The following is a 26,489-nucleotide window of genomic DNA, read 5'->3' on the forward strand; positions in this document are numbered from 1 at the left end:
GTTCATTTTCTCTCTCGTCATGGAACAGATGGATTATATATTGTTCCCATACTTCCTTTATTTTGCTCTCTTCAGTAAGTATTTCTCCATTATTATCTCTTGTTATGAGTGTTCTTCTTTGTCTGGTGTTGCCTGTAAGTTCTTTCATTTTTTTATGTAAGTTTGAGGTGCCATGTTTGTTGCTGAGTTCTTCCAATTCCTGGCATTCTTTGTTCATCCATTTCTCCTTAGCCTTTCTGATTTCATATTTGATTTTATTCTTGATGGTTTTATATTTATTATCATCTTTATGTTTGTATTTCTCTTTTTTCATTTATTATCTCAACTATTTCCGGTGTCATCCAGTCTTTTTTAGTGGTTTTCTCTTCTTCGCCTAGGACCTCCTTTCCCGCTTTTAGTATGGCTTTTTTCATATCTGCCCATTCAACGCTTCCTTCAGTTAATTTATTTATCTCTGCGTTTAGTTGCTGTTGGCAGCTGTCGTCTTTTAGGTTTTTGATGTTAATTTTGGTGGTTTTAACTTTTTTCTCCGGTTTCCTGAGTTTAATGTTGACGTTTGCTAGTAATAGATTATGATCCGTATCTGCATCTGCGCTTGGATAGGTTTTTACACTTTGTACTCCATTATGAAACCTTTTGTTAATCGTTATAAAATCTATTTGGTTTCTGATTATATTGTTGGTGTTATCTTTTGGAGAAGTCCACGTGTATAATCTTCGTAAGGGTAGGTCGTAGTATGTATTTGTTATGACTAGACTTCGGCAAATGTGCAAATAAAAATGTAGAAAATATGCGCATAAATATGCACGTGTTTACCCGAAAATATGCAAATATTTTACAAAATATGCATACAAATAAATAAAAAAATCGTAAAATAGTAACAATTTTGTTTAAAAAAAAAGTGTACATAACTAAATATTTCCTACTATTCATTAAGATTTACATTTATTTTAAGTAAATACATCATTTTTAAGTATAAATAAACTTATTTAGAATTATGGTAACAATAAATGACCAAGTGGTGTTCAAAATTTTCTAACAAAAACTTGTGGCTTCTGTCTGAGTACATATTTTTATATATGGAAAAACTTCGTTCAACATCAACTGATGTAACGGGAGCATTTTTCAAACTAACCAAAACATTTGGTTCTAAATTAATTGTTTCCGAAATATTTCCAGCTAGAACACTGACTACTTCAGAAAGAACATGGTAACCTTTATTTTTTTTCCATAGTAGCTTCAAATTTTTTTAAAATATCTTTTCCAATATTACCTCTAACGTTCCGACAACATGACGCAAATTCTTTTATTAATGCTGTACTTTCGAACAATGACAGTTTTGGTGATTCTAACTGAGTAATTGTTTTTTGAACAAAACTAAAATTTGATTTTATAAATGAAAGTTCTTGTTGAAGCAAGTTACTCTGAAAAGTTTGTTTAGAATCCAAAAGAGATTGGGAACTTTCATCTGTTAACGTATCAATTATGTTCTTTATTTTAACAAAATGATCTGCATAAAAATTAGCTGCTTCTAACCATGTTTCCCATCGCGTTAAAATAGGTTGTGGTGGAAGAGGAATGTTAGGTAGCATTTCTTTATAAAGTTGAATTCTTATAGGAGATTTAAGAAATACTTTTTTGACACTGGATATCGAGGTATTTACAAGAGGAAACTTTCTAAAGAATACACGGCCGTATATATAATAAATGAAAGGAATACCTAAGTGACACACAGTTTGGTTTCCGTAACGGGCTCGGAATGAGAGAGGCACTGTTTGGAATAAGCGATCGTGCTCAAAGATATCGTGATATATCTGTAGATACGTACTGTTGTTTTATTGACTTCTAAACGGCATTTGATTGTGTTAAGCACTCTATATTAATCAAAGTTCTAATTAGCTTGGATGGCAGAGATGTTCGCATAATTGCAAAGTATTGGAATCAAACAACATCGGTTTTAGTAGCCATCGGTCTGGAATCACAGGCTCTTAATATTAAAAGAGGAGTATGGCAGATATGCTTCTTGTCGTTCTTGCTTTTCAACGTTTACTCCAAAAGAATTTTTTCAGAAATTCACTCACAAGAAGAAATAATTGTGAACGGTGAAGTTATCAATAATTTGCAATATGCGGACGATACAATACTTTTAGCATCTACTCAAGAAGATCTGCAAACATTACTTAACAGTGTCGTTGAGAGCTGTAATGAAGCAGGTCTGGATCTGAACATACGGAAAATCAAAATACTCGTAATAATTAAACAGCAGATTATAAAACCGTCTATATAAAACCTGTAAATAGTACCAAACTTAAGCAAGTTAATTAAATTGTTTACCTTGGATATCAGTTAAACTAAATAGAGTCACGGTGAAATTAGATCCAGAATTGAGCAGGCCAGAGCTGCTTTTAGAAGGATTCCGAAGATATTATGTAACAGAGATTTAAAATTGGCATTGCGGATCTGCCTACAATGTTTTGCCTCGTGTTCTCGATGTAACTTTATAGTATCCAGTCTTGGACTGTGAATAAATGTGATCGACATTATCTGAAGGCTTTCGAAAAGTGGTACTATAAAAGAATTTTAAAAGTTTCTTGAATGGAGAACATTAGAAACTACACAACACTAGAACGTCTCAGCAAGACGACTCAGATTATAAAAAGTATCGAGAAGAGAAAGCTCGAGTAGTTCGGACATGTATTGAGAGGTTCCAAATACAGATTGCTACAAAATATTACGCAAGGGAAAATAGCAGGAAAACGTAGTCCAGGACGAAGAAAGATTTCATGGTTGAAGAACTTGCGAGATTGGTATGGTATTGATACAAGCATGTTATTTAGGGTGGCAGTAAATAAAATTAAGATAGCTGTGATGGTAACCAACGTTCTGAACGAACATGGTACATAAAGAAGAAAAAATTTGGCTTGCGAAGCTTCATTTAAATTTGGCAATTTTTGTCGTGAGATCGTCGACTTGTGTTTTTGATCGCACCCAGTCCTTCTGTTTTTTAGCTGACAGTAATATATCTAACATTGCTTTTTCCATTGTCATAAAGGGAAAGATGTACTGATTAAACACTTTGCTCCTCAAGTATTGAGGTATTTTGTGGCTCTTAAGTATCCAACTGAGTTTTTCAAATCCTGCCCATGCTATTCTTGCTCTTTTAGTGATTTGGGAGCTGTCTGCGAGTTCCTTTATCATAGTTTGTAGTTCCGTAAATGTGCTCGCTATAATCACGATGTTTTCAGCGAATCTGAGTTGATTTGAAGTAGTTTTGAAGACGTATTCTAGGGCTAAATTAAACAGCTTTGTCGCCTTGTCGAACTCCTGTCTTACTGGGGATGGGGTTTGTATTTTCGTCTAGTTGTAGTATCATATTTGCGTTTTCATATATTATATTATGTATTAGTTGCCTATATGTCGAGTCTATTCTACAATTATTAATAGCTTGTTCTATAGCCCACATCATGATACTATCAAATGTCTTTTCATATTCTACGAAGGCAAGAAATACGGGTAGTTGGCATTCATTTGCTTTCTTTATCAACGTTGTTATTGCCAGCATGTGTTTTGATGTACCATATCGTTTGCGGAAGCCAGCCTGTTCTACCAGTTGGTAATTATCAATTTTGTAGGGTTGTTTTGTACAGTTGACTGTGCACTACATAAACAGTTTATACACTTGACTGTGCACCGATATAGGTCTATAATTATTTAGGTCACATTTGTAATCTTTTTTGTGCAGGAGTATTACTAGACTCTCGTTCCAATCTTTAGGGATGTTACTCTTATGGATACATCTATTAAAGAGCTCTGTTAGTATTGTATTTGTTATTGTGTTGCTTGTTTTTAAAAGCTCGGCAATTATTGTTTTTTATTTGAAATGTCTGGCATAAAGGAAAATGCAAATATGAATAAATGAATCATTTTAATTACCTGACCACAAAAGTTCTATAATTTTATATGTCATTATGAATCAGCAATCAAACATACGAAAAAGTAGACAAAATTACTCTTTCGACTAAATCTCTATTAAACATCGTTATCAGTTTAAATAGAAACTATATAGACATCATAATATAATATATACATATATATCAAATTTTGGGACCAGCAGCAACAATAACACACTTAAAATGGCCACTAAAACACCCGAAAAAATTTTGATTCCAACGTATGAACCTATAATAAAGGTTGATTCCAAAAGATGGCTGATACTATTGATGTACATTGTGACCGGTATTCTAAGTACCATCCATTGGGTAGAATATTCAATAATTAGTAATGTTGTCACCAAGTACTACCATATTAGTTACCCTCAGTGTGATTGGACCACGATCGTTTTTGGTTTGGTATGGCCGTTTCTTATGCTACCAACTTGTTACATCATTGATAAAATGGTATGTTATTCTTTTTTTAAACGATATTATGCAAACCTTCAGTTTCAAAATTATAGAAAACTAATTTTTTTCATTCATTTATTCATTCAGAAACTAATAATCGTAAATGTGTTTTTTCCTTTTGTTATATCTTAAATTAATTTTATTATTAGTTTGGTTTTTATTTTTTTATTTTAGTTTTACACAATATATTTTGTGTAATATTTCCTTTATGATTGAACTATCTTCTGAATATATATACAGCGGCGGCCGGCCAGGTGAAGTAGGTTAAAGTGAGGTTCACCAAAAAAATATAATTAAATTGAGACAAATAAATAAAAAATGAAAACAACATTATTATATCTAAATTCTGAAATCAATTATTTATTCTCTTTTAATTAATCTAAAAATTAAAAAAGACAACTAGCTTTATTAGCGGTACGTACTTGACCTGTGCCACTAGCCGTGTAGGATTCAGGAATAGGTGAATATTATTTTTGAAATGCGAAATTAATCTGCATAAGCGTACACGGTTGCCATGGCAACGTGCCGTCAGCCTATCCTTAGTGATAGCTGAGAAAACTGGTGAGTGCAGTTCCGTCTAAAATTATATTATCCGTCTTCACCCACTGTTGGATGTGTATTTGGTATTCCTATTTTTCGGAAATTTCTCTCAGCGACAATATTTTGAAATTTAGTCTATTATATAGATATTTTTTATATAGTATAGTGTATAGTATAGTATTTATTAGTTTAGTTTAGTCAAAGTATTAATTTTATTTGTTTAGTGTACTTTATTAATACATTTCTCTGTGGTTTGTTTCGGATTTCGGATATAAAGTGTTCTCGTGGATTTCGTTTGGACAACAATAATTTTAGACAGACATGAATCCAATTAATGACTTGTTCTTCTTCTTCCTATGCCTTATCCATTAACGGAGGTTGGCGACCACATTTCTAAAAGTTTCTCTGTCTTTTGCAACGTGGAATAATTCGTCTACAGTCATGTTTGTCCAGTCTTGAATATTTCGCAGCCATGGTTTCCTCTTTCTACCTATTCCTGCATGATGACCTGCAGAAGACTATATTAAATGGTGGCTAAATTAATGACTTGGTGTGTAATATATTAGAGACTCCGTTTAGGCATTGGAAAAATTAAGATAAAAGGGATGTTCTTTTACATGGTCGACCAACTAGTATTTTAAACATCTGCGTCTGATTCAGAGTGGTCGGCTGCAATCAGCATCTGACTCAGAGTGGGCGGCTGAATCGAAACTCACCAACCCGTTTTAGCTGGCGTGGTGTTTTAATCGCCAAAAAACCCTCAATGAAATGTCAAGGTTCAGAACTAAAATACCCCAGGCAAGCAGAACGAATCGTATCTAGCATAAGTGCCCTAAAAGACTGTTTTCAAGTTATTAGGGCCCTAAACTCTATATATTTTTTTTAACGAATTTTTAATGAGATTTGGGCGCGAAGTTACCAAAACTCCTTCTGGCTCCGGCAAGCTTTCCTCATCTACACCACTTTTTTAGGCCACGAGCCGCCGCAGTATATATATTTTTATTTTTGGCAGGTGGTTTTTGTCGAAAAAGGTCGATTGCATAGGTCGTTAAACGTGTGATCTTGTTTTTCATGTTTGGTAACGGCAGTCGTATTTCTTTTATCATATTCATGTGAGTTTAATCTAGAATATAGATGTTGACTAGTTTGACCAATATAAACTACTTGACAGTCTTTAAATGGAATTTCATGTACTATGCGTTTTTTTTTTAATAGAGTTTGTTTAGAATAGTTTGTTTTTTTTACTTTTAAGTTTGCTAAAATATTTATTAGTACGGTTATAACCTTTATATGCTATTTGTATATTATGTTTGGCAAATAAATATTTAAATTGTCCAAAAAGAATAATTTAAATTTATGGCCTTTTATGTATGGCAAGGTTAAATAGGTACATGGATTAGATTTATAATTTGCTGAATTATTAGTTTTATTGTAATGTCCATGAATTTTGGATTGAAGTGTGTTTAGTGTACCACTCAGTGCAAATTGTGTTATTCTTCCTGGTAATGTAAGGTCAAGAAAACTGATTTTATAGTTGTTTTCCACTTTAGAAGTAAATTGCAGTTTTTTATGGTAGCTTTTAGAATTTTTTAATATATATTTTAGTTGATCAATTGGTGATCTTCACAATATGCAGTCATCTACATATCTGTAATAAAATGGCAATGTGAATTTTAGTGAAGTAATCACAGATTCTTCTAGATCTTCCATAATAAGTTGGGCGATTGCACTAGAAAAGCTTGCTCCCACTGCACATCGTTCTATTTGTTTATATATTTATTTTTCGTAAAGAAAAAATGTCGATTTTAGTGTTATTTGTACAGCTTATTGAAAGTCATCAAGAGAAATATCGGTATATTTTTTATATCGTCGCATTTCTTTTGTATAACTTTTTTAAATAATGATATGGGTATGTTAGTATAAAGTGATGTTACATTTAAAGACACTAATATTTCAATCAATTTTCTTGAGCTTGCATTACACAGAAAGAATAACACGATTTGCACTAAATATTACACTAAACATACTTGGTCTGCAAGATATACCAATTTTATTTCGCATCATCCTAATTCACAAAAAAAAAAAATCAGTAGTAATCGGTCTTGCTGATAGAGCGATATAATTGTCAGACGTAGAATACTGAGAACAGGCAATGATCAAAGCAAAACAAGCACTTTTAAAAACAATTTTCCTCACCATCTTATACACAAAATTTTTAAATCTAGAATTCATAGACTTTACAATAAAACTAACAATTCAGCAAACAATAAACCCAATTCATGTATCTATTTAACCTTGTTAACCTTGTTAAGTTATAACCTTACTAATAATTATTTTAGCAAATTTAAAAGTACAACTCCTCTATAAAAAAAACTAAAATAGTATATGAAATTTCATGTAAAGACTGTCAAGGAGTTTATATAGGTCAAACAAGTAAGGACTTACATTCTTAGTTAACTCACATAAATATAATAAAAGAAATACGACAGCCTTTACCAAAAATGAAAAACAAGATCACACTTTTAACTTTGAGCAAAAAAAAATATTCTAAAAGTAGAACAAATGACAAAAAAAGAAAATATACCTAGCAATACATATAAAACAGTACTCAAATGCTATAAAAGAGAAAAGAGACATTTGGGCAATTTTTTAAAATTTAACTTGGGGCAAATTTGTTAAATAAAATGTATTTTAACATTTTAACCACTAGATTTTTAAAAATGTCGAATTGTTTTCGTGATAATTTGTGTTTATGTATTATATGTTACCTTAAATACCTTAATGTCTTTTATTACATTTTACACCATATGAAATAATTTACGTTTTATGGTGAGTTTTTATTAAAATTTTTGTAAATACCACGACAAAATCAATTGATGTACTTTGGGTATTGTTTTGAAAAAGGCATGGGGTACCTGCCGAAACGTCAACTAAAGTAAAGAACTTTTAATAATAATTAATTTTAAATGAACCTATTCTCAAGAAAGTTTTCCCAAATTGTCTTAGGTTGTTTGTAGTAAGAGACACGAAAAAAAATTATTTAGGTAAAAATTGAAGCATACAACACTACCCATATTGATATGGTGGAACAATGAAATGCTAATTTATGCTACTACTCCAGTCGTTAGAGACGAAAATGCCACTGAACCTCTAAAAATCCTACGAAAAAGCTGAATTTTGTCGAAAATATTAATTTTATGAACCCAAAAAAAATTACAAAAAAGTGTACCAGTTTTACCCCCGGGCTTCCCCCTAAACCCCCCTTGCAGGGGGGTAAAAACGCAAAAAATCGATTTACCAAGAATCTGTACGCTATAGAAAAAATATTTTGAATAAAAAATAAAAATGTAGCTGAGATAATTATTTTAAACAAACATTTTAATTAGCACTTTTTATGTGGAATGAACTTTTCTCTCACAAACAACTCTTGAAGCGACCGTCGATTTTGAATATCAGTTACCCGTGCGAAATCAATGTTCAATAAAATTTGTATTAGTTCGACGGTAAATATTCGATATCTTTTGATTCGTGTCCTAAGGACAAAAATCAAAATGCGTTTTAAAGGCAGAGTTCAGCTTTCGTATGCAATTTTTGTATTTTGCCGCAAATAAACTCAGATTTTATAAAGGTGTTATATAAATAAACGTGGCGCGATTTATGCTATTTTTTTATGATTCTCATGAGATCAATACAATCTATACCTTTCGTTAACTGATCACTATTAAGTTTTGATTACTAGAGTCTAACCTTCAAAACCTATAGCATGAAATTTTATTTTTGAATTTTGGCAACAAATGTGAAGCATTTTAAATATACCTAAAAAACGCCGGATTTAAACTTTCATATAACAAACGATCTAAAACGTTTAAAACTTTTTTTTTAATTACACTTGTACGTTTTTTAAACGAACTAAACTTTTGATATAGACTACACCCAAAAACCGTCTCCTTGGAGGCATTTCCCGTGACGTGCAATCGTTTGTAATGTAAAACATTAAATTCTGCGTTTTTTATTCAAATTTCAAATGCCTCATATTTGATGCCACAACTCAAAATTAAAATTTCATGTAATAGGTTTTAAATATTGATCTCTAAAAATGGAGGTTCTACTACGACTGATCAATGAAAGTGATGAATTTTTTTTTGATCTCACGGGAATCGTAAAAAATGGCGAAAATCGTGCCACGTTTATTATTTAACATTTTTATTAAAACTAAGTATATTTGCGGCAAAACACAAAAACTGCATACGAAAGTTGCACTCTTTACCTTTAAAACGCATCTTGATTTTTATTGATAGGATACTTGGATCAAAAGATATCGAATTTTTTCCGCCGAGCTGATATAAATTTTATTAAACATTGATTTCGCAGCCGCAACTGACATTAAAAATCGACGGTCGCTTCAAGCGTTGTTTTTGAGAGGACGGTTCATTCTACAGAAATAATGCTTAAATCCATTTTTGTTTAAAATTAACTCAGCATTTTTTATAAAAAATATTTTTCCCCCTAAATCCCCCTACGTAGGGGGATTTAGGGGGAAGGCCCGGAGGTAAAAGTGGTAAACTTTTTGCATCTTTTTTGGAGTCCCAAATCTTCTCGGCCAAATTCAGCTTGTTCGTGTGATTATTAGGGGTGAACTCTCTGACGACTGGACTATACTTTATTATTTCTTAAGCATTCCCGATACCTAACTGCTTTAATTTACGTGTTATTCGTGATTCTTTGAGCCAAACATTTTTTTAAACAAAAATTGGGTGAAATTTTATTAGACTGGCCGTGAAAATATTCAAAACTAATTAAAAAAAAATATAATAATCTGACCCCTAATTTGTTAATATTGGATGAGATGTCAAAATACTTACATAAGTAGGTAGCATTGTTGATGTGTAAATATTAATAAAAACACACATTAGCTAAGACTTTTACAAAGACATTGTACAGATAGGTATTCGCATCTCAATCATTGTACAAAATCAAAATTTTATACCCATTAACAAAAGAAACATGAAGTGAAGTGACGCTTAATATATAAATAAAATAAATTCAATGTCTATCTATCTATACAAGGATTTTTACAGCTGTCGCCGCCTTCCTTCTTTCAGCCAACGTCTCCAGTCCTTTCTGTTCTGCCATTCTCCATCTCTAGGGTCTCGTCTTTCCATGGCCTCGTCCACTTCATCCCTCCAATCCAAAATCTTTGTTATCCATCTTGTATGATCTGTTCTTCTCAAATCTTCGTTCTCAATTCTTCGTCCATACCAAATTAAACGTTTTTCTTCGATGTAGCTGAGTATGTCTTGTTCTACTACCATTCTTAGTTTTATCTCCTCATTTCTAATGCGATCCTTTTTTGTCACTCTGCAGCTTCTTCTCATGAACTCCATTTCAGTTGCTGTGATTTTGGACCTGTTTCGTTTATTTATTACCCAATTCTCTGCTCCATAGGTCATTATACTGCGTACCAAGGTGTTATAAATTCTCTTCTTTGTATTTCTGGTAATCTGTCTATCCCACAGTATATCCCGTTCATTTGTTTAATACATGTTCTTGTCTGTGCTAATCTGCTGGTTATCTCTTGCTCGGTGGTTCCATTTTTTGAGAGTATGAATCCTAAATATTTGAATTTGTCAGTGCCGTTAATTTCCCTATTATCGTCCATTTCCAAGTTTCTCACTGGTTCTTGCTCTGTTGTTAAATATTCGGTCTTTTCTAGATTTATTTCCAGTCCATTTTTTGTGTATTCCTTTTCTAATTTTCGGAGCATATAGCACAGATCTTCTTTATCTTGAGCCGTTACCACTTGGTCATCTGCAAAGCCTAATGTGTACAAGAAGTTGTCCCGGATTGGTATTCCCATCCCTTCACATTTCCTTTTCCATGGTTTTAATATTTGTTCGAGGAATATCTTGAACAGTGTCGGAGATGTAGAGCATCCCTGCAATAAGCCTTTTGTGGTCTTAAATTCGTTTGAGTATTTATTGCCGGTTTTAACTCTTACCTTGTTGTTGTTGTAAAGGTTTTTTACGGCTTCTATTAACCTCTGAGTTATTCCGATTTCGTTCATCGTGTTTCATAGTTGTTTTCTGGGGACCGTGTCATATGCCTTTTTTAAATCTATGAATGCCATGTGTACTGGTCTATTTTTTGCCATTTTTTTTCAATTAATTGTTGGAGTGTATAAATGTGGTCTATGCAAGATCTTCCTGCCGTGAACCCCTTTTGATCTTCAACTTCATCTTCAATGTAAAACAATGTATTTACTTAACAAAAATAACAAGAAAATCGTTGAATTTATAACAAGTTTAAAATAGTCCCAATACCTAGTATAAATCAAATTAAAAATCCTTTGAAGATAAGCGTATTTTTTGATGACAAATCTCTACAATTCTACAGGTTGTTAATGTTGCTACAAAATTAATAAAAAGACGTAATTATATTTAAGCTACCTCGTATAACACTGCAAAACCTTATATTGTAGAAAAGAGAACATGGAAATGGAATGGAAATGAGTTAAGGAAAAAATATAAGGTTGCTCCACCCTGTCAATGTGGATGGCTCTGTATATTTGAAAATATTTTTAAATGCTCAAACTTACTTAAATAATTTTTTTTCGTATCTCTTACGGCAAATGAGTAATTGGACTTCCTCGTACTAATGCCGCACCCTGTATATATGCCTGCATAATTAAAACTACGTTCTCTAGATGTGTTCGCAGTGTCTCATCATCATCATCATTTAGCCTTCATTTATCACGTCTACTGCTGGACATAGGTCTCCCTTAAACTCCTCCATTCTATACGATTTTGTGCTCTTTGTTGCAAATTTTTGGTATTAAGCCTGATGTCGTCAGCCCAAGGTATAGGTGGTCTTCCTCTACTACGTTTGTCTGCTCTTGGCCTCCAATTTGTAATTTTGCTCGTCCATCGTGAGTCATGTATTCTCGCTACACGGCCTGCCCAGTTCCATTTCAGTTCCGCTATGCGATCCACAACATCAGCAATACTCGTCCTTCTTCGCAGATCTTCGTTTCTTATTTGGTCCCGCAACTCTGTGGCACTCTCAAATTTCACTCCCAGCATAGACCGTTTCATTCGTCTCTGTGGCACTCTCAAATTTCGAAGCCGTAGTCTTGGTTAGAGTCATAGTTTCCGCCCCATAGGTCATGACCGGTAATACGAATTGGTCAAATACTTTTCTTTTGACGCTTATTGGTATGTTGGCCATTTACTCCAGTCATCAGAGAGTTGACCCCTAATAATCCTACGAAAAAGCTGAATTTTGCCGAGAATATTAATTTTGAAACACCAAAAAAGATTTACAGAGTTACCAAGAATCTGTATGTCGTAGAAAAAAATATTTTAAATAAAAAATGTAGCTAAGATAATTTTAAACAAAAATGTTTGTTAAAAGCTGCACTCTTTACCTTTAAAACGCATCTTTATTTTTGTCGATAGGACATTTGAATCAAAAGACATCAAATTTTTACCGTCGAGCTGATACAAATTTTACTGAACATTAATTTCGCACACTTAACTGATATTCAAAATCGACGGTCGCTTTAAGCCTTGATTCTGAGAGAACGGTTAATTCTACATAAAAAGTGATAATAAACATTTTTATTTAAAATTTTTTCAGCAACATTTTTTATTTTAAACATTTTTTTTCTACGACGTACACATTCTTGGTAAATCCAGTTTTTTTGTGTTTTTACCCCCCTACGAGGGGTGTTTTAGGGGGAAGCCCGGGGGTAAAAGTAGTAAGCTTTTTTGTATCTTTTTTGGGATCCCAAAATTAATATTCTCGGCAAAATTCAGCTTGTTCGTATGTTTTAGAGGTTGGGGGGCATTTTCGTCTCTGACGACTGGTTTAATAAGTGTGTGAAGTGTGTGTTTGATCTTCTTGTCTACTTCCATATAATTCCTCGTAAAACTCTTCAACGACCTGTGTAACTCGTCTCTACGGGATATTATTTCATTTTGCTTGTTTCTTAATTTATGAATTTCACATTTTCCATTCGTTAGCTTTCTACATAGAAGTTTTAGGCTGTTATTTTCCTGTATAGTACATTTAATATTATAGGTTTTAAATTTCCTTAAATTTCCTGATTGCCTTTGAAACAGATTTATTCAGTTCTCTTAGAGTGTGGCTGTCTTCATTCTTATCGCTTCTAATTTGTCCTCTTTGATCCAGCAATGTTTCAGTATATGGACTTATTTTACTATCTGATTTTATTTTAGGACAGTGTAGGACTTTTTTGTAAGGCGTTTATGATGCAAAAAATGAAATTGATATTGGTTGATATCTAATGGGGGTGTCCAGATACCATGAGATTTATTTTTAATCATTATGTTCCTTTCTCTTTTTATGTTGATTAGGACTTTCGCTGGTATCATTCTGTGGTCACTGCTTGTGAACTTATTACATCTTTAATTATTTGTTTTTTGTCACTTATGACGTAGTCGATTTCGTTCCTTGTTCTACCGTTTGGACTTTCCCAGGTCCATCTTCTGTGCATGTTTTTGTGAAAGAAGCTGTTCATGTTGAATAAATTATTCTAGAGTAGGAATCCTAGTAGCGTTTCTCCTCGGTCATTTCTTTCTGGGGAACCGAATTTTCCCAAGGATGTTTCTAGCTCTGCTTCTTATACGCCTATTTTTGCATTGAAATCGCCACATACAATATCACAGTGTCTACCTTACAAGAATTAATAATTTCAGAAACCTCTTACAAATTGCAACGTCTTATATTTTCAACGAAGCAGGAAGGTTGCTACAGTCTACTAATCAACTAAAGTACAACGTCTTGAGCGACTTATTTCTTATGCTTTAATAATGATGACGCGCGGATAATAATCCATGGCTCTAGCTATATTTAATATTTCTTTATTTATTTGTTGTTTGTTTTGGCGTTATTGCTATTAAGATTAAATCGCAACAACCTCATAGTCAAAACCAATCTGCATAGTTATCTAACTAAGCTTCAACGTATTTCACCTATTCATTTTTTATACCGCAAAATGTTAATATATACATTTGCAATATTCAATAAATCCATTACAATAATTTATCTTTTGTATAAGTAATATTTACAGTAATAAACGGACAAGAAGTTACGCAATAAAATTATTGAACATTAAGGTCACTTTCTTCGTTTGTGTGTCTACAGGTTTTCATATGTAAGTGTGCATATGGATATGTTTATGCAAAATGGTGTTTATTCATATTTGTTTTGTCATATATGTATATAAAATTTGTTTTTTCTTCTTGTTTTTAAGGTAATAGCTTTATGTAAGTTAAGTTTAATATATATCGTGGAAATCAATAATTTAACACGTTGCGTACGGCGTGAGACAATCCGTGTCTCACACTCGATTTGATCCTTGGACGGCGTGGCACAAATGGTGTACCACATGGTATACTTTCACTTAGACGGCGTGTATTACAAAACGGTTCATGCAACTGTGCTATTTAAGCAGGAATACAAAAAGAACCGTCCTAGCGAGAGGCTGATATGCGCCAGACGTTTGTTTTGATTTTATGAACCTATTTTTGGTAAGGTGAATAAAAAAACGTAAATAGTGAAAACTCTGTTTTAGTGGAAAGCTATAATAAGCATATGAAACATCGGAATATTAGTAAATTATAACAAAACATGTAAAATTACGAAAAAAATATTACTTCTTATTCATCTTATGTTCCTAAAAAAAAACAAGGAATACAATAATCCTTTTTACACCCATTACATTGCCAAATTGCCAAACTGATCGGGAACAAGTATTCGCTGCAGTGTTCCTGTCATTTGATTCTTTTAAGGCCTTACAACACACAACACAACGGTTTCGTTTATGGTGTACCAAAACGTGTTCTAGCTGTTCTATATCATCTGCTTTTTCGTTCTCCATGTGGTCCACACAATGTTTACCGAATAATAACCTTGCAGCTAACAGCTCTCTGTATTCCGTTATTTGAATTATTTTGCACAGCCAAAAATCAGTTCAACTGTTAATTTTCTGTACCACTTATTACCTCGTCTAAGGCAATGAGAGTAAGACTTGAGTTGATCTGATAAATCAATGTAGCTCTTGCACCTGTTGTAACTAACGACAGCAGTTGGTTTCTCTATTTCACCGCATCTGTTCTTTATTTTCGTGGTGTCTGCTTGATGTTTTGTCGTAAGCATCATCACGTCACGTTTGTCTTTCCACTTTAGCATTACTATACCAGTAGAACTTTCTTCAGCAACAATTTCATTTTTTATTCACATACATACAATATTATCACAATTTAGTATTAATTATTATCACAATTTAGTATTAACCACTTTGGGAGAATTGAGTTTACGATTAGCTCTTACAGTGCCAACTAGGTGTGTATTTCTTTCTAATAACTTGGTTGCAAGACTCACACTTGCGTAATAGTTGTCGGTGTATAAAGTACGCCCGCAGTCAAGTAGATTATCCATCAAATGCAACACAACTCCTGCGGAAGCACTACCATGATCAGTCTTATTATTACCAGTATACACTTTGAAATTGTATGTGTACCCACCTATAGTACATAATTTGTACAGTTTTAGTCCAAACTTGTGCCGTTTGTTCTTTATATATTGCCTAAATTTTAGGCGTCCTCCAAACGGCACAAGTGTCTCATTTATGCATACTTCTTCACATGGCACCATTACTGCTTGAAACTGTTCAATTAGCTTCTCGAGAAATGAAGTAATTTTTCTTAGCCGATCATTTACTACAGATCGGTCATTATTGTCGCTTAAGTGCCATATCTTTAATAGCTCTTCAAAACGATCTCGAGACATTATACTTTTTATCGAATTTATATACAAAATGTCGTTATTCTAGTATGCTTTTATTCGAGGATATTTGACTAATCCCATCCACATAATAATGCCAAAAAATTTTTCCATTTCAGAAGTATTTGTGGGAACCCACTTCTTTTTGTGTTTCCTCTTATTTGACGGTGTAGTATAATTTTGTAAAACCTGCTGTGCATATAAGTTGGTTTGTTCAACTATATAATTTATTATGTCGTCAGTAAGGAAGATCTTGAAACAATCACATGGTTCTTGATCTATATAATTCTCGTAATACGAAGATTTTATTCCGTCGTTTTCTACACTGTAATCGAATGTTTTCAGCGATGTTCCATCAACTTCCCTCCACTGAAATTGCTCGCTATGACACACTTCTTCAGTAATTGTGGCCATATCAATTACTTCTTGTATAGTTACATCAATAATATTTGTTTGTTGTTCAACAGTCCTTGTTCCTTGGATTGAGATAGTTTCATGTGAACCAGATTCCAAATCCATCTACAAAAAGTTTACCTGTTTATTGTTGACAAAATAAAAATAAAGTTCAATAACTTACGGTTGCAGAAACCATATTAGAAGTACCTTCGTCAGATTTTTCATCATTTTTCTTGACACGCTTTTTGGGAACTGGCTCCTCGCAACTATCAGAAGAATACTCATTGGAAGATTCAGGTTTATATTCTTCTGACAAATAAACATCGGCAAATTCGCTTTCATTGTCCTCATCAGACATAATCTCATCCCAAATGGCTTGCAGACGGCTCTGTTCTTTTTCATAATCTCCCATATTGCAATAAATGGCACGATAACAACACTCCGTCAGCAACAACTAATAACAACTAAGACTACTTCTAACTAGACCAGAATACAAACGATCTGCAAATTCAGTCACCCCACTAGCGTGTGGTACGCGTAAAAAACCACGCCATCTGGAATAACAATTAATCATAAATAACAAACTTATGATGTATCGAAAATCAAACAAGAAAAATTACTGTGGCATGTTAATTAGATAAAAATGAATCTAGATACATAAAAAAAACGCCGGCTGGGGGTATATTTTTTTTTGTACAGCCGTACGCAACGTGTTAATAAATGTGTACACAGAGGCTATCAATATTTATAACTTTGCATGTTGACATTGGCAGGTTGTTTTATAAGTCCTGCTGATTAAAAATTGGTAATGAATCTTGGTGGGAATAAGAGTTATAAAGGATTACTCTGCAACAAAACTATAAGCAATGTCCACTGATTCCGACGAATAATATTATTCGGAAGCTATTTTCTTGTGGTATTTTAATAATATTTACTTTCTATCTTTAGTAGGAATTAACTACAATTTCCCTTGAAAATACGTTTATTTTGGTGTCTCAAAGATGACATCGAAACAACAAAATTAACATATTTTCAACTGAAATTATAGTTAATTTCTATTAGAAGATAATAAATAATAGGTTACGAATAGGTTGGAGATTCTGGAAATAGAATCCAGATTTGCCAATAAATCCTACTCTTACGTCCTCCAAGGCTTAATGGTGCGTAGCCAATGTACGTTATTGTCGGCATGATATGAAAATTGCGTAAGTACCAAAATGTAAATTTTATAGAAGGTGAAAAAAAAAAAAACAGTTTTTATCTTAGAGTAAGTATAATACTTGTAGTTTTTTCTGGAATCATGTTAGTTTTGAAACATAATTTCAGGAATGTTAAAAGAAATATCTTTTACTTCTAGTTTGGATAATTTAACGGACTTAACCAAAAATCACACAAACATTTGTTAAATATTTGGACTTACGCAAATTTCTAGTGTTATTGATTTCATGCTCCCTGGTTTTTGTATTACCATTATCCGTTATTTGTTTTATTACCGTGTTTATTTTTAATACTAATATTTAATTTTTCTCTATCTTCATTATCATTACTATTGCTATGCTCATTACCAATATTCTTCCCATCCATAATATTGCCCCTACTGTTAGTAGGGGTCTAATATCCATATTCCCAGTACAAGTCATATTAGGAATTCAGTATTTATCAGTTATATTCCCAATCATATTCTTATTACTACTTGAAACTAAATATTTATTATCATTATCCGACTTATTTAGAAATTCTTCTTTCTCTAGTCGTTGCATGACCTCTTCTTGTTTCCTTGTACGCTGCTCTGGTAGTTTTTTGAACTCGCTATTTCCACTTCTTTTTTTTTCTTGCACCATCTTCGTTTTTTTTTATTCTAGTTTATACTAATGAGCTCCTTATGGAATGCAGCAATCTTCTTAAATACCGCATTGCAGGAATAGAATGGTTCGCAGAAGCCAAGCATTATAAAAGAACTCCTTTCATATACTCTATTAAGAATTACAATTTTCTATAATGTTTATTTTTTAATTAACAATCGGCACAAAATAACGAGGGTGAAGAGTATTGCTTTAAAAAAGTGACGGAGTTTGAGTACCTAGGAGTAACTCCAACAAGTAAAGGGGAAGAAAGCCAAGACATTGAGATGCGAGTTTCGAGAGGAAGGAAGAAGGTCGAAGCTCTACACACTACTAAGCGCAAAAAAGTCTACAAAATTGAGACGATACCGAACAGTAATTTAACTCACGGTCCTGTACGGAAGCGAAACATGGGTTATGAACAAAAACTAAAAAATATGCTGAACATTTGGGTACGGAGTGTTTTCAGGAAGATATTGAGGGGAGTAAAAGACTATGAAGACATTTGGAGGAGACGAACAAGTGCAGAGATCGGAGATCTGTACGGGAAACCAGAAATTAGCCAGATCGTAGGTCAAATAGACTTAGATGGTTAGGCCATCTTGGCAATGGCAGAGAAGGCAGAATGTGATCAAAGGACTCGCTGCTGAGAGGGGAAGGAAAGAAGGGAAGAGGACTACCTCGAAAAAGTGCCTAGAAGCGTGTAAGGAAGACCTATAGACAATCGGGATAACAAATTAGAGAACTGCGGCCATGGACAAAATAAAATGCAGGAAAGCAGTGGACAAATTCAAAGCCATGGGCCTCTAGAACCTGTTAAGCTGTATAGTTGTAGTTTAATTATAACGTTATTTTTAAAATAAATTAATTTATTTTATTTCATTTAGGGGAGAGGCTTGTACCTTGGGCAGGATTTTTTTAAACAGGTATTACAAATACAATATTGAAGTTATATTTTTAAAATTTACACTGGGGCAGGTATAAACTATTGTAGTATGTAAAATAAAAATAACAACTGATTACATGAGTTGGTTTTCTTAAAAGAAAAAAAAAATCCTGAACGCCTACAATTTGCCCAAGGTACAATACGTATTATACCTTGTGCCACTAAAGGTTGTACCTTGGGCCACTGGTAAACATAATTACCAAAACTTTTATTTTAATAATTAACAGACACATTTAAAGTTACATAGGAACAAAATCCTTTTAATATTTGTTTAATTAAGTTTTGTTTAGAATAAGGACTATTTTAAGCCAATTGGGTTACCAATAATATAAATCAATGATTTATTATTATTAAACATAAGAACAAACAATTTAAATAACATAAAATTTACTCAACCAAATACTTTTCAAAATCCAAGTTAAAAGTATAAATATCCTGTTGACGTTTTGAGGATCCATCTTTCTTGGGAACTTCCACGACGCTTTCAATGATGTCTTCCTTTTCGATTCCATATGCTTTTATGTCAATCAGGCAGAAGTTTTCAGATAAGCGGGTTCTTTACAGGTAATTAACCATTATTATTGGAGTTAAAGATACTATTTGAGCAACATAAAATCGTACCATCCTCTTTCCAATAAGCTTTGTTAGATAGAATCTACCAGCTTCCAGTGTAAACTCTGTTCGTGTGTCTGGTTTATTATTTTTAGACATATGTCCTTCCCAATCTATGTCTGACTCATGCTCAGAAGACGGATCCGAACTATCATCGTAAGGAATGCTTTCGACGTCGTCGTTGTCAGAAGATGATGAATTGTTGAGATCCTTCGATTGGGGGAATACTGGTTTAGTCTTTTTAATTTTATTGCCTGTTAAATGATGCTTTCTCGGTTGGGTGTCCATAACTTTTTTTTTCACAGCTGTTTTCTTCATATTTTTGTTCATTCTTTTCTCGTGCTCGTTTTCTATTTCATTTTTCTCAGGTGTATCAGTTAAGACTCGACACTTGTCCCTTTTACGACCTTTTTGTATGTTTGTTCTTGGAGGTGCCTTAGGTAAAGGGCGGACTACCTCTGGTGACTTGTATGGTAGCTCAGGTTCTTCAGTCTCAGCAGGTATTTTATGATTATTAATAGGTGGTCTAAAATAAATGTCTTCATTAATATTAGCAGGATTATCTCTATCAGTGACGGAAGAACTATAGAACTCGTGTTCTTGAAATACATTTTCATTCACTGGCTAGATCCCTGAAACTCTGAATCCAGATTCAATATTTGAGCGATTAAATGCTAGTTTATATGCCTGACCAGAAATTTCAGCGACATTGTAAATAGATATTGGTTTTTCTGGGTTTCGTATCATCCATTCGGTGCACGCGTTGTTATAATAAGTTTTATATGTGCCAAAAACACTGCGATCAAGGGGTTGGAGCTTATTGCTCGTATGAGGTGGAATAGTCAATATTACGATCTTATGTTCTTTAGTTAAGTTGATGATTTCGGGCGTAATGTGACTTTCATGATTGTCTAATATTACTAATATTTTATCATCGACGGAAGGCTTTGTGATATGTATAAAATGCGTTAAATATTTTAAGAATATGACTCCATTGGACCAATCACTAGAATGAGCCGTTCTCACCGAATTTGCAGGTGCACCTTTCAGCATATAGGGCTTAAAATTCACTCTGGGAAATATGTACATAGGGAGGACAGCATTCACTGAAGCACTTATAGCAGCGATAAATGTTACATTAGTAACCCTTTCTCCACTTGTAGCGAAACCAACTTGTTTAATACTCTTGCAAACTACAATTTTTCCAGGAACGCGAACATTAGTGTTACCACTCTCATCAATACTGGGTGTGAAAGTATGCTTTGTCATGAGTTCTTTTAATTTAAAAAAAAATAATGAGACATTGTGTTTGTTGAAGCTGGTTCCGCGAGATACGCTAGTGGCTTGTGGCTTTCTTAAACTAAGTTGCTTATAACGACTCATAAAGTCAAGGAACCACTGTTTTCCGGCACGATAATTATTATTACAGGACGGCGGGACTGGCTTATTGTTGGCTTTAGCGTATTCAATTGCTAAATATTGCAAAGAGCGACGTGAAAGTCCAGAATACATATGACTCGCTTGAGTTAAATAGTGACATAAGTCGTTCCCCTCATCAGTGGAAAATACTTTTCGGACTGCGCAAGCACCATAAGAGAGGAAATTGTTGGGACCATGGACCAAAAATCTTTGAAGTGTCGTCTGTGACACATGGAATTCTGCTCAGTTTTCATGATCTGTCGAAGCTGTTTTTACGCCGGTTTTGCTTCTAGGCATCTGTAAAGAAAAAAGAACTGTTTTTACCTCTTTTTATTTATCCACCTACAAGAGATTGTACCTTGGACCGCGGACCTACGTACAAGACGTGATAGTGGTCCAAGGTACAAGACTCGGCCGAAAAGAAAACGAATATGAATTTAACCTAAAAAAACTGTTTTGTTGTATTTCTCACTATATTGTTTAAGTACCTGTTAGAATAAGGATACACACCCTGTGATTTAATTTACCATATCTGTTAACACAAAAATTAAAAAAGAAAATTATCTATCCTATAAATACTTACTTTTCACAAAATAATTGACTATATTTTTAAGACAGCCGCAAATGATTTCTGGTAACAGTCAACAACTAACCACAGAATGACGACGATTATAGAAGAGCTTGACATAAGAAACAAAGAAAGTTCGCGCGCCAAATTAAAAAAAAATGGGGTGGCTCATGGTACAAGCTGGCCCAAGGTAAAAGCCTCTCCACTACTGCAATTTTAAATAAAAATAAGAAAAATATTTAAATATTTAAATATTGAAAAATAAATATGTGTCTATGATAATACTTACTTAAATTTTAAAGTAACTTTTATTTTAAATGCAACAAATTACACTCCAAATAAATTGTTCTCTAATTATTCCACTATTGGTAATTTCCACAAATCAGGGGAGAAACTGAACAAGCCCCTCAATATCTCTTTTTAACATAGGATAGATCAACTTTTCGAATGTGGTACTTACATCGAATCAGAGAGTAAAATTTTAACACACAGAGTTTATCGTGGTAAAAATGTAATGTTACACCGGCAGTTTATCAAAAAAGTATGAGCATCGAATACAGAAAGGGATAGACAATTAATGTACAACATATTAAAACACAAAATGTAACAGTGTAAACAGAGCAATCTCACAAATAAAAATATATGAGCTCCAGGTCCAAAAAGTGGTCATTTTAAGCTTCATAAAATAATCAAATAAATCATCATCATCATCATCAACTAGCCTCTAACTTCCACTGCTGAACATGAGCCTCTCGTATGCTTTTCCACTTAGGCCGATTTTGCGCCATCTGAATCCAATTTGTAGTCACTCTTTTTATTTCATCTGTCCATCTCGTTGGGGGCCGACCTCTATTTCTGTTAGCTTGTATTCGGGGTCTCCATTCCAAAATTGTTTTTGTCCACCGGTCATCAACTGATCTTGCTACATGACCTGCCCAGTTCCACTTTAGTGTTGTTATCCTTTTAATAATGTCTGCTACTTCTGATCTTTTGCGTATAGTAGCATTCCTCATATAGAAATCCCTAACATTTCTTTTTACACACATTGGAATCTTAGACCTAAAAATATCCTTCATCTTTCCAAATGCAGCCCAAGCGAGGTTTATTCTTCTTTTCAGCTCGATTGTTTGGTTGTCTCGACTTATTATGATCTCATGACTCAAGTATTTATAGGAGTCAACTGGCTCAATATCTTTATCTTCTACTGAGATGTTTTTGATGTGGACTAACTTTGTCATAAATTGTGTTTTTGAAAAATTTATTTTAAGACCAACTCTTTTTGTGGCAGCATGGAGTTCTTGGACCATTATCTGTGCCTGATTAAAGCTGTCTGCAATAAGAACGACATCATCTTCAAATTTAAGGTTATTTAAAAAAAAATTTCTATCTACATTGATGCCCTTTTCGTTCCAATCTCTTGTTTTACAAGCGTATTCTAGCAAAGTTGTAAATAATTTAGCAGACATGTTGTCTCCTTGCTGAACGCCTCTTTCAATACGAAAGGTCCCAGTATCTTCATTAAGTCTAACACAGGCTGTAGCATGCTGATAGATGTATCTGATGAGGGATATGTACCGGTGATCTATTCTACATTCTGTTAGAGCTTGGAGCATTTCACTTTGATTGACCGTATCAAATGCTTTTTCAAAGTCGACAAAGACAACTATCAGTGGTCTTATATATTTAATGGTTTTTTCAATCAACGACTTAATGGTTTGCAAATGATCATTTGTTCCGTATCCAGCTCTAAATCCTGCTTGCTCGCAAGGTTGATAGAAGTCCAGTTTTGATGTCAACCTATTAGTTATTATCTTCATAAACAACTTATAAACGTGAGATAACAAGCTAATAGGTCTATAGTTCTTTAGCTCTGTTATATCTCCCTTTTTTTGCATGACTACTATAACAGCTTTATTCCACTGGTGGTGATGGTGTAACCTCTTTTGAAAGGTATAAGTTATATAATTGTGTCAATGCTTTCAATACTGTCTTTCCTCCTGCTTTAACTGCCTCAATAACGATTTGGTCATCACCAGCTGCTTTATTGTTTTTTCATTCGATTTAATGACTTTGAGACTTCTTCGATTGTTATTTCTAAGGTATCCTCTGAACCCACATTCTGGACTTTTCTCAACTTGGTGCCGTCTTTCTTACTCTTTCTTTATATAATTCTGTGTAAAATTCTTCAACTACCTTAATTATCTTATCTTTATCTGTTACCACTTTTCCATTTCGATCTGCGAGCTTAACAATATTCTTCTTACCTAGAGCTTGGCATCTCTTCAACACCTTAAAACTTTTATTTTCCTCGACAACCGTTGTAATCTTTTTTGTGTTATATTATCGTACGTCCTTTCTCACTGCAAAATGAGAAATTTCTCAATAAAATAAATAACAAGCCATTAAACAATTCAATTGATTGTCCCTAAATATAAAAAAGATACAATTTATGGTGATTACAAAAGCTCAATAGCGACAGGAAAGCGTAACAATACATGAGGAACAAATTAAAAAACTTTAACTGGGAAAAATGAGTACACAAAAGGATAAAAGCAAGAATGGGACAGGCAAGAAATGCCTTGAACAAAGCGAAAAAAGTATTATGTAGCAGGGACATTACAATTTCTTTAAAGATAAGACTTCTGAGACTTAATGTTTTGTTCTTATAATTTTAAGAGTTGGAGACTTGGATATTAAATAAAGACGTTTTAGACAGATTGAAAGCTTTTAAATTATGAACCTACAGAAGAATATAAATATTAGGAATAATTTGAATGGATAAAGTCACGAATGTTAAAGTGTGGCCAAAAATGGGAAAAGAGAAAGAGTTTTTAAATATGTACTATTAAAATTGGGAAATTGCAATATTTGGACGTATCGTGGAGAACGAGCATCGCAAATTACTGTAAATAATAATACAAGCAAGAATACAGCGTAGGAGTTGTGGAAGAAGACGCTTATTCTGGTTAAACAATTTGAGAGCTTGTTTTAACTACACTTCTGCTGATCTCTTTATAGCACTGTTAACAGTGATGTAAAAATAATTTTGAATATTTGTTTTAATCTTTCCATTGTATATCATTGTATAAAGGTCAAAATTATTAATTAGTTCCTATACTTTCTTTGAAAATAATTTATAGCTAAGTTTTATGAACAAGCTTATTTGCATTTTAGGTTGTATGGTATTTGAACATATGGGTCATTTATTTTATGGATTTCATCAACATATAGAGGAACTCTTTTGTTATATTAAAAAGTACAAAGTAAATTTTCTTAATTTTTGATCATACATGCTACAAATGTTTACAAGCTAATTTCTTATTACACACGAATCAACACATTAATAATTTAATTGGTGTTTTGCGATATAATCAACCACTACAAATAAATGTGAATGTTTTAACTGTCCCCTGTAGTTATTTTTAACTAAAATTACTTACTACGAAATCAATAGGCAAAGCCAAGAGTATTTTATAACCCAAAGATCTCATTATAATTGTACATGAGCTGAAATAAATGAGTAACAAGTTATTTTTCTTAATTCCAAGCAAAACACAAGATGCTAAAGAACGTTAGTGTTAGACAACATAGTAAACTTCGTTCTGAAAAACCCGATATACGGGTTTACTGGAGTCGATGGATGATATTATTTCTTTATAATATGTGTGCCTGTTTAAGTACTTTTCAGTGGATTCAGTACTCTATTATTACTAATCTTGTGCTTAAGTACTATCATATTAGTGAAAGTGAAGTGGACTGGAGCGCAATGTGTTTTAGTGCCATGTGGCCCTTGACTTTTTTTCCCGTGTGTTTTATTATTGACAAAATGGTAGGTTCAACATTTATGTCAGGATATTTCAATTTAAGGTATTATTAATTATTTTACTTCATCTGACACTTTGTTCGATTATTCGTGTCATCGTTTCATTTTCAAAGTTTTTTTTGAAACGACGCGACGGTTATTCAGTAAAAATACATTTCTCTATCTAATGCGCTAAAAGCATTCATCTTTAGTTATTGACTTCCCCCTCTTTCCATCATGGTTCTCTATCCTGTTCTATCTTTATATCTTTGTTGTTTGTAATCCTATAGTTTCCGATGTATACTTTTCTTCTAGCTGTCGTTTTTATGCCTTAGAATAATGTCGGGAAAATTTTTGTTTGTTTTTTTAGTTAAAATATATTTTTTGTTCTTCTACTACTTCTATTACATGTCGGTTTCTAAAGTTCTCAGCCGTTTTCCGACTGCCAATCGCCACTTTTTCAACTTACGTTGCTTACTTTTCGCCTTTGTCTATTCCTTCTCTTCAACTTGTTTTCGGCCCACCTCGTTTTCTCTTGCCTACCGGTTGACATTTTAGTAATTTCTTTGGATATAGTTGTGTTGTTGATAAGTCATATATTACCGTTAGTTTGATTCCCATTATTTCTCTAATACGTTTATTGTTATTCCTTTCCCTTCTAGGTCTTCCTGCCGCTCTTCTCTAAAAATTAATTTCCGTTATTCACAGCGTTACCAATGTTCTTTTTTTCACTGGCCATAACTCACAGCTGTACTCTTCTTCCTCTTCTTAAGATGCCGTTCATTTCTGCGTATGCGTCTACCGTATATTGTCTTGTCAGGTGAGATGCTAGATAGACAGGATTACATTATTTTATTTTTACCAGCATTACGAAGCATTTCGTAACTGTTCATTCCTGTCCATTCGTGAATATTACGCAGCTATGACACCTTTTTACGTTTTTGAACTGTATTACCCTCTATTTTTTCTTCTAGTACTAGTTGCTGAAAAGTGTATCGTTCTTTTCGTAATATGTGCCCTAAATACGCAGTCTTCCTACTTTTTACAAAATCAAAAAGTTCCTATCCTGGAGTCCTGCTTTTCTTAACACTTCTTCATTTCTGACTCTGTCCTTCTACGATATTCTAAGCATCTGGCACAGGCACTACATTTCAAAAAT

The 26,489-nt window shown here is 33.3% G+C and overlaps 2 protein-coding genes across 3 annotated transcripts in view; one reads left to right on the top strand and one right to left on the bottom strand.

The window, feature by feature from the left end:
* Positions 1–4,117: 4,117 nt before the first annotated feature.
* Positions 4,118–26,489, top strand: part of LOC140445175 (choline/ethanolamine transporter flvcr2a-like) — a 54,487-nt gene continuing 32,115 nt past the window's right edge. The window contains exon 1 of one of the 2 annotated variants that reach the window (XM_072537049.1): positions 4,118–4,397. In XM_072537049.1, coding sequence (XP_072393150.1) covers positions 4,134–4,397 — 264 coding nt within the window. In that variant the 5' untranslated portion in view covers positions 4,118–4,133. Of the gene's footprint in view, positions 4,398–25,076; positions 25,358–26,489 lie in introns of those variants that run through there. The other variant, XM_072537048.1, reaches the window with a different exon arrangement.
* LOC140446112 (uncharacterized) lies at positions 15,792–16,554 on the bottom strand. Its single transcript, XM_072538646.1, has 2 exons — positions 16,324–16,554; positions 15,792–16,265 (listed from the first exon to the last, which is right to left on the bottom strand). The coding sequence occupies exons 1-2, from the start codon at positions 16,552–16,554 to the stop codon at positions 15,792–15,794; spliced, it is 705 nt and encodes a 234-aa protein (XP_072394747.1).

Source organism: Diabrotica undecimpunctata, chromosome 7 (assembly GCF_040954645.1).
Source record: "Diabrotica undecimpunctata isolate CICGRU chromosome 7, icDiaUnde3, whole genome shotgun sequence".
NCBI classification, from domain to species: domain Eukaryota; kingdom Metazoa; phylum Arthropoda; class Insecta; order Coleoptera; family Chrysomelidae; genus Diabrotica; species Diabrotica undecimpunctata.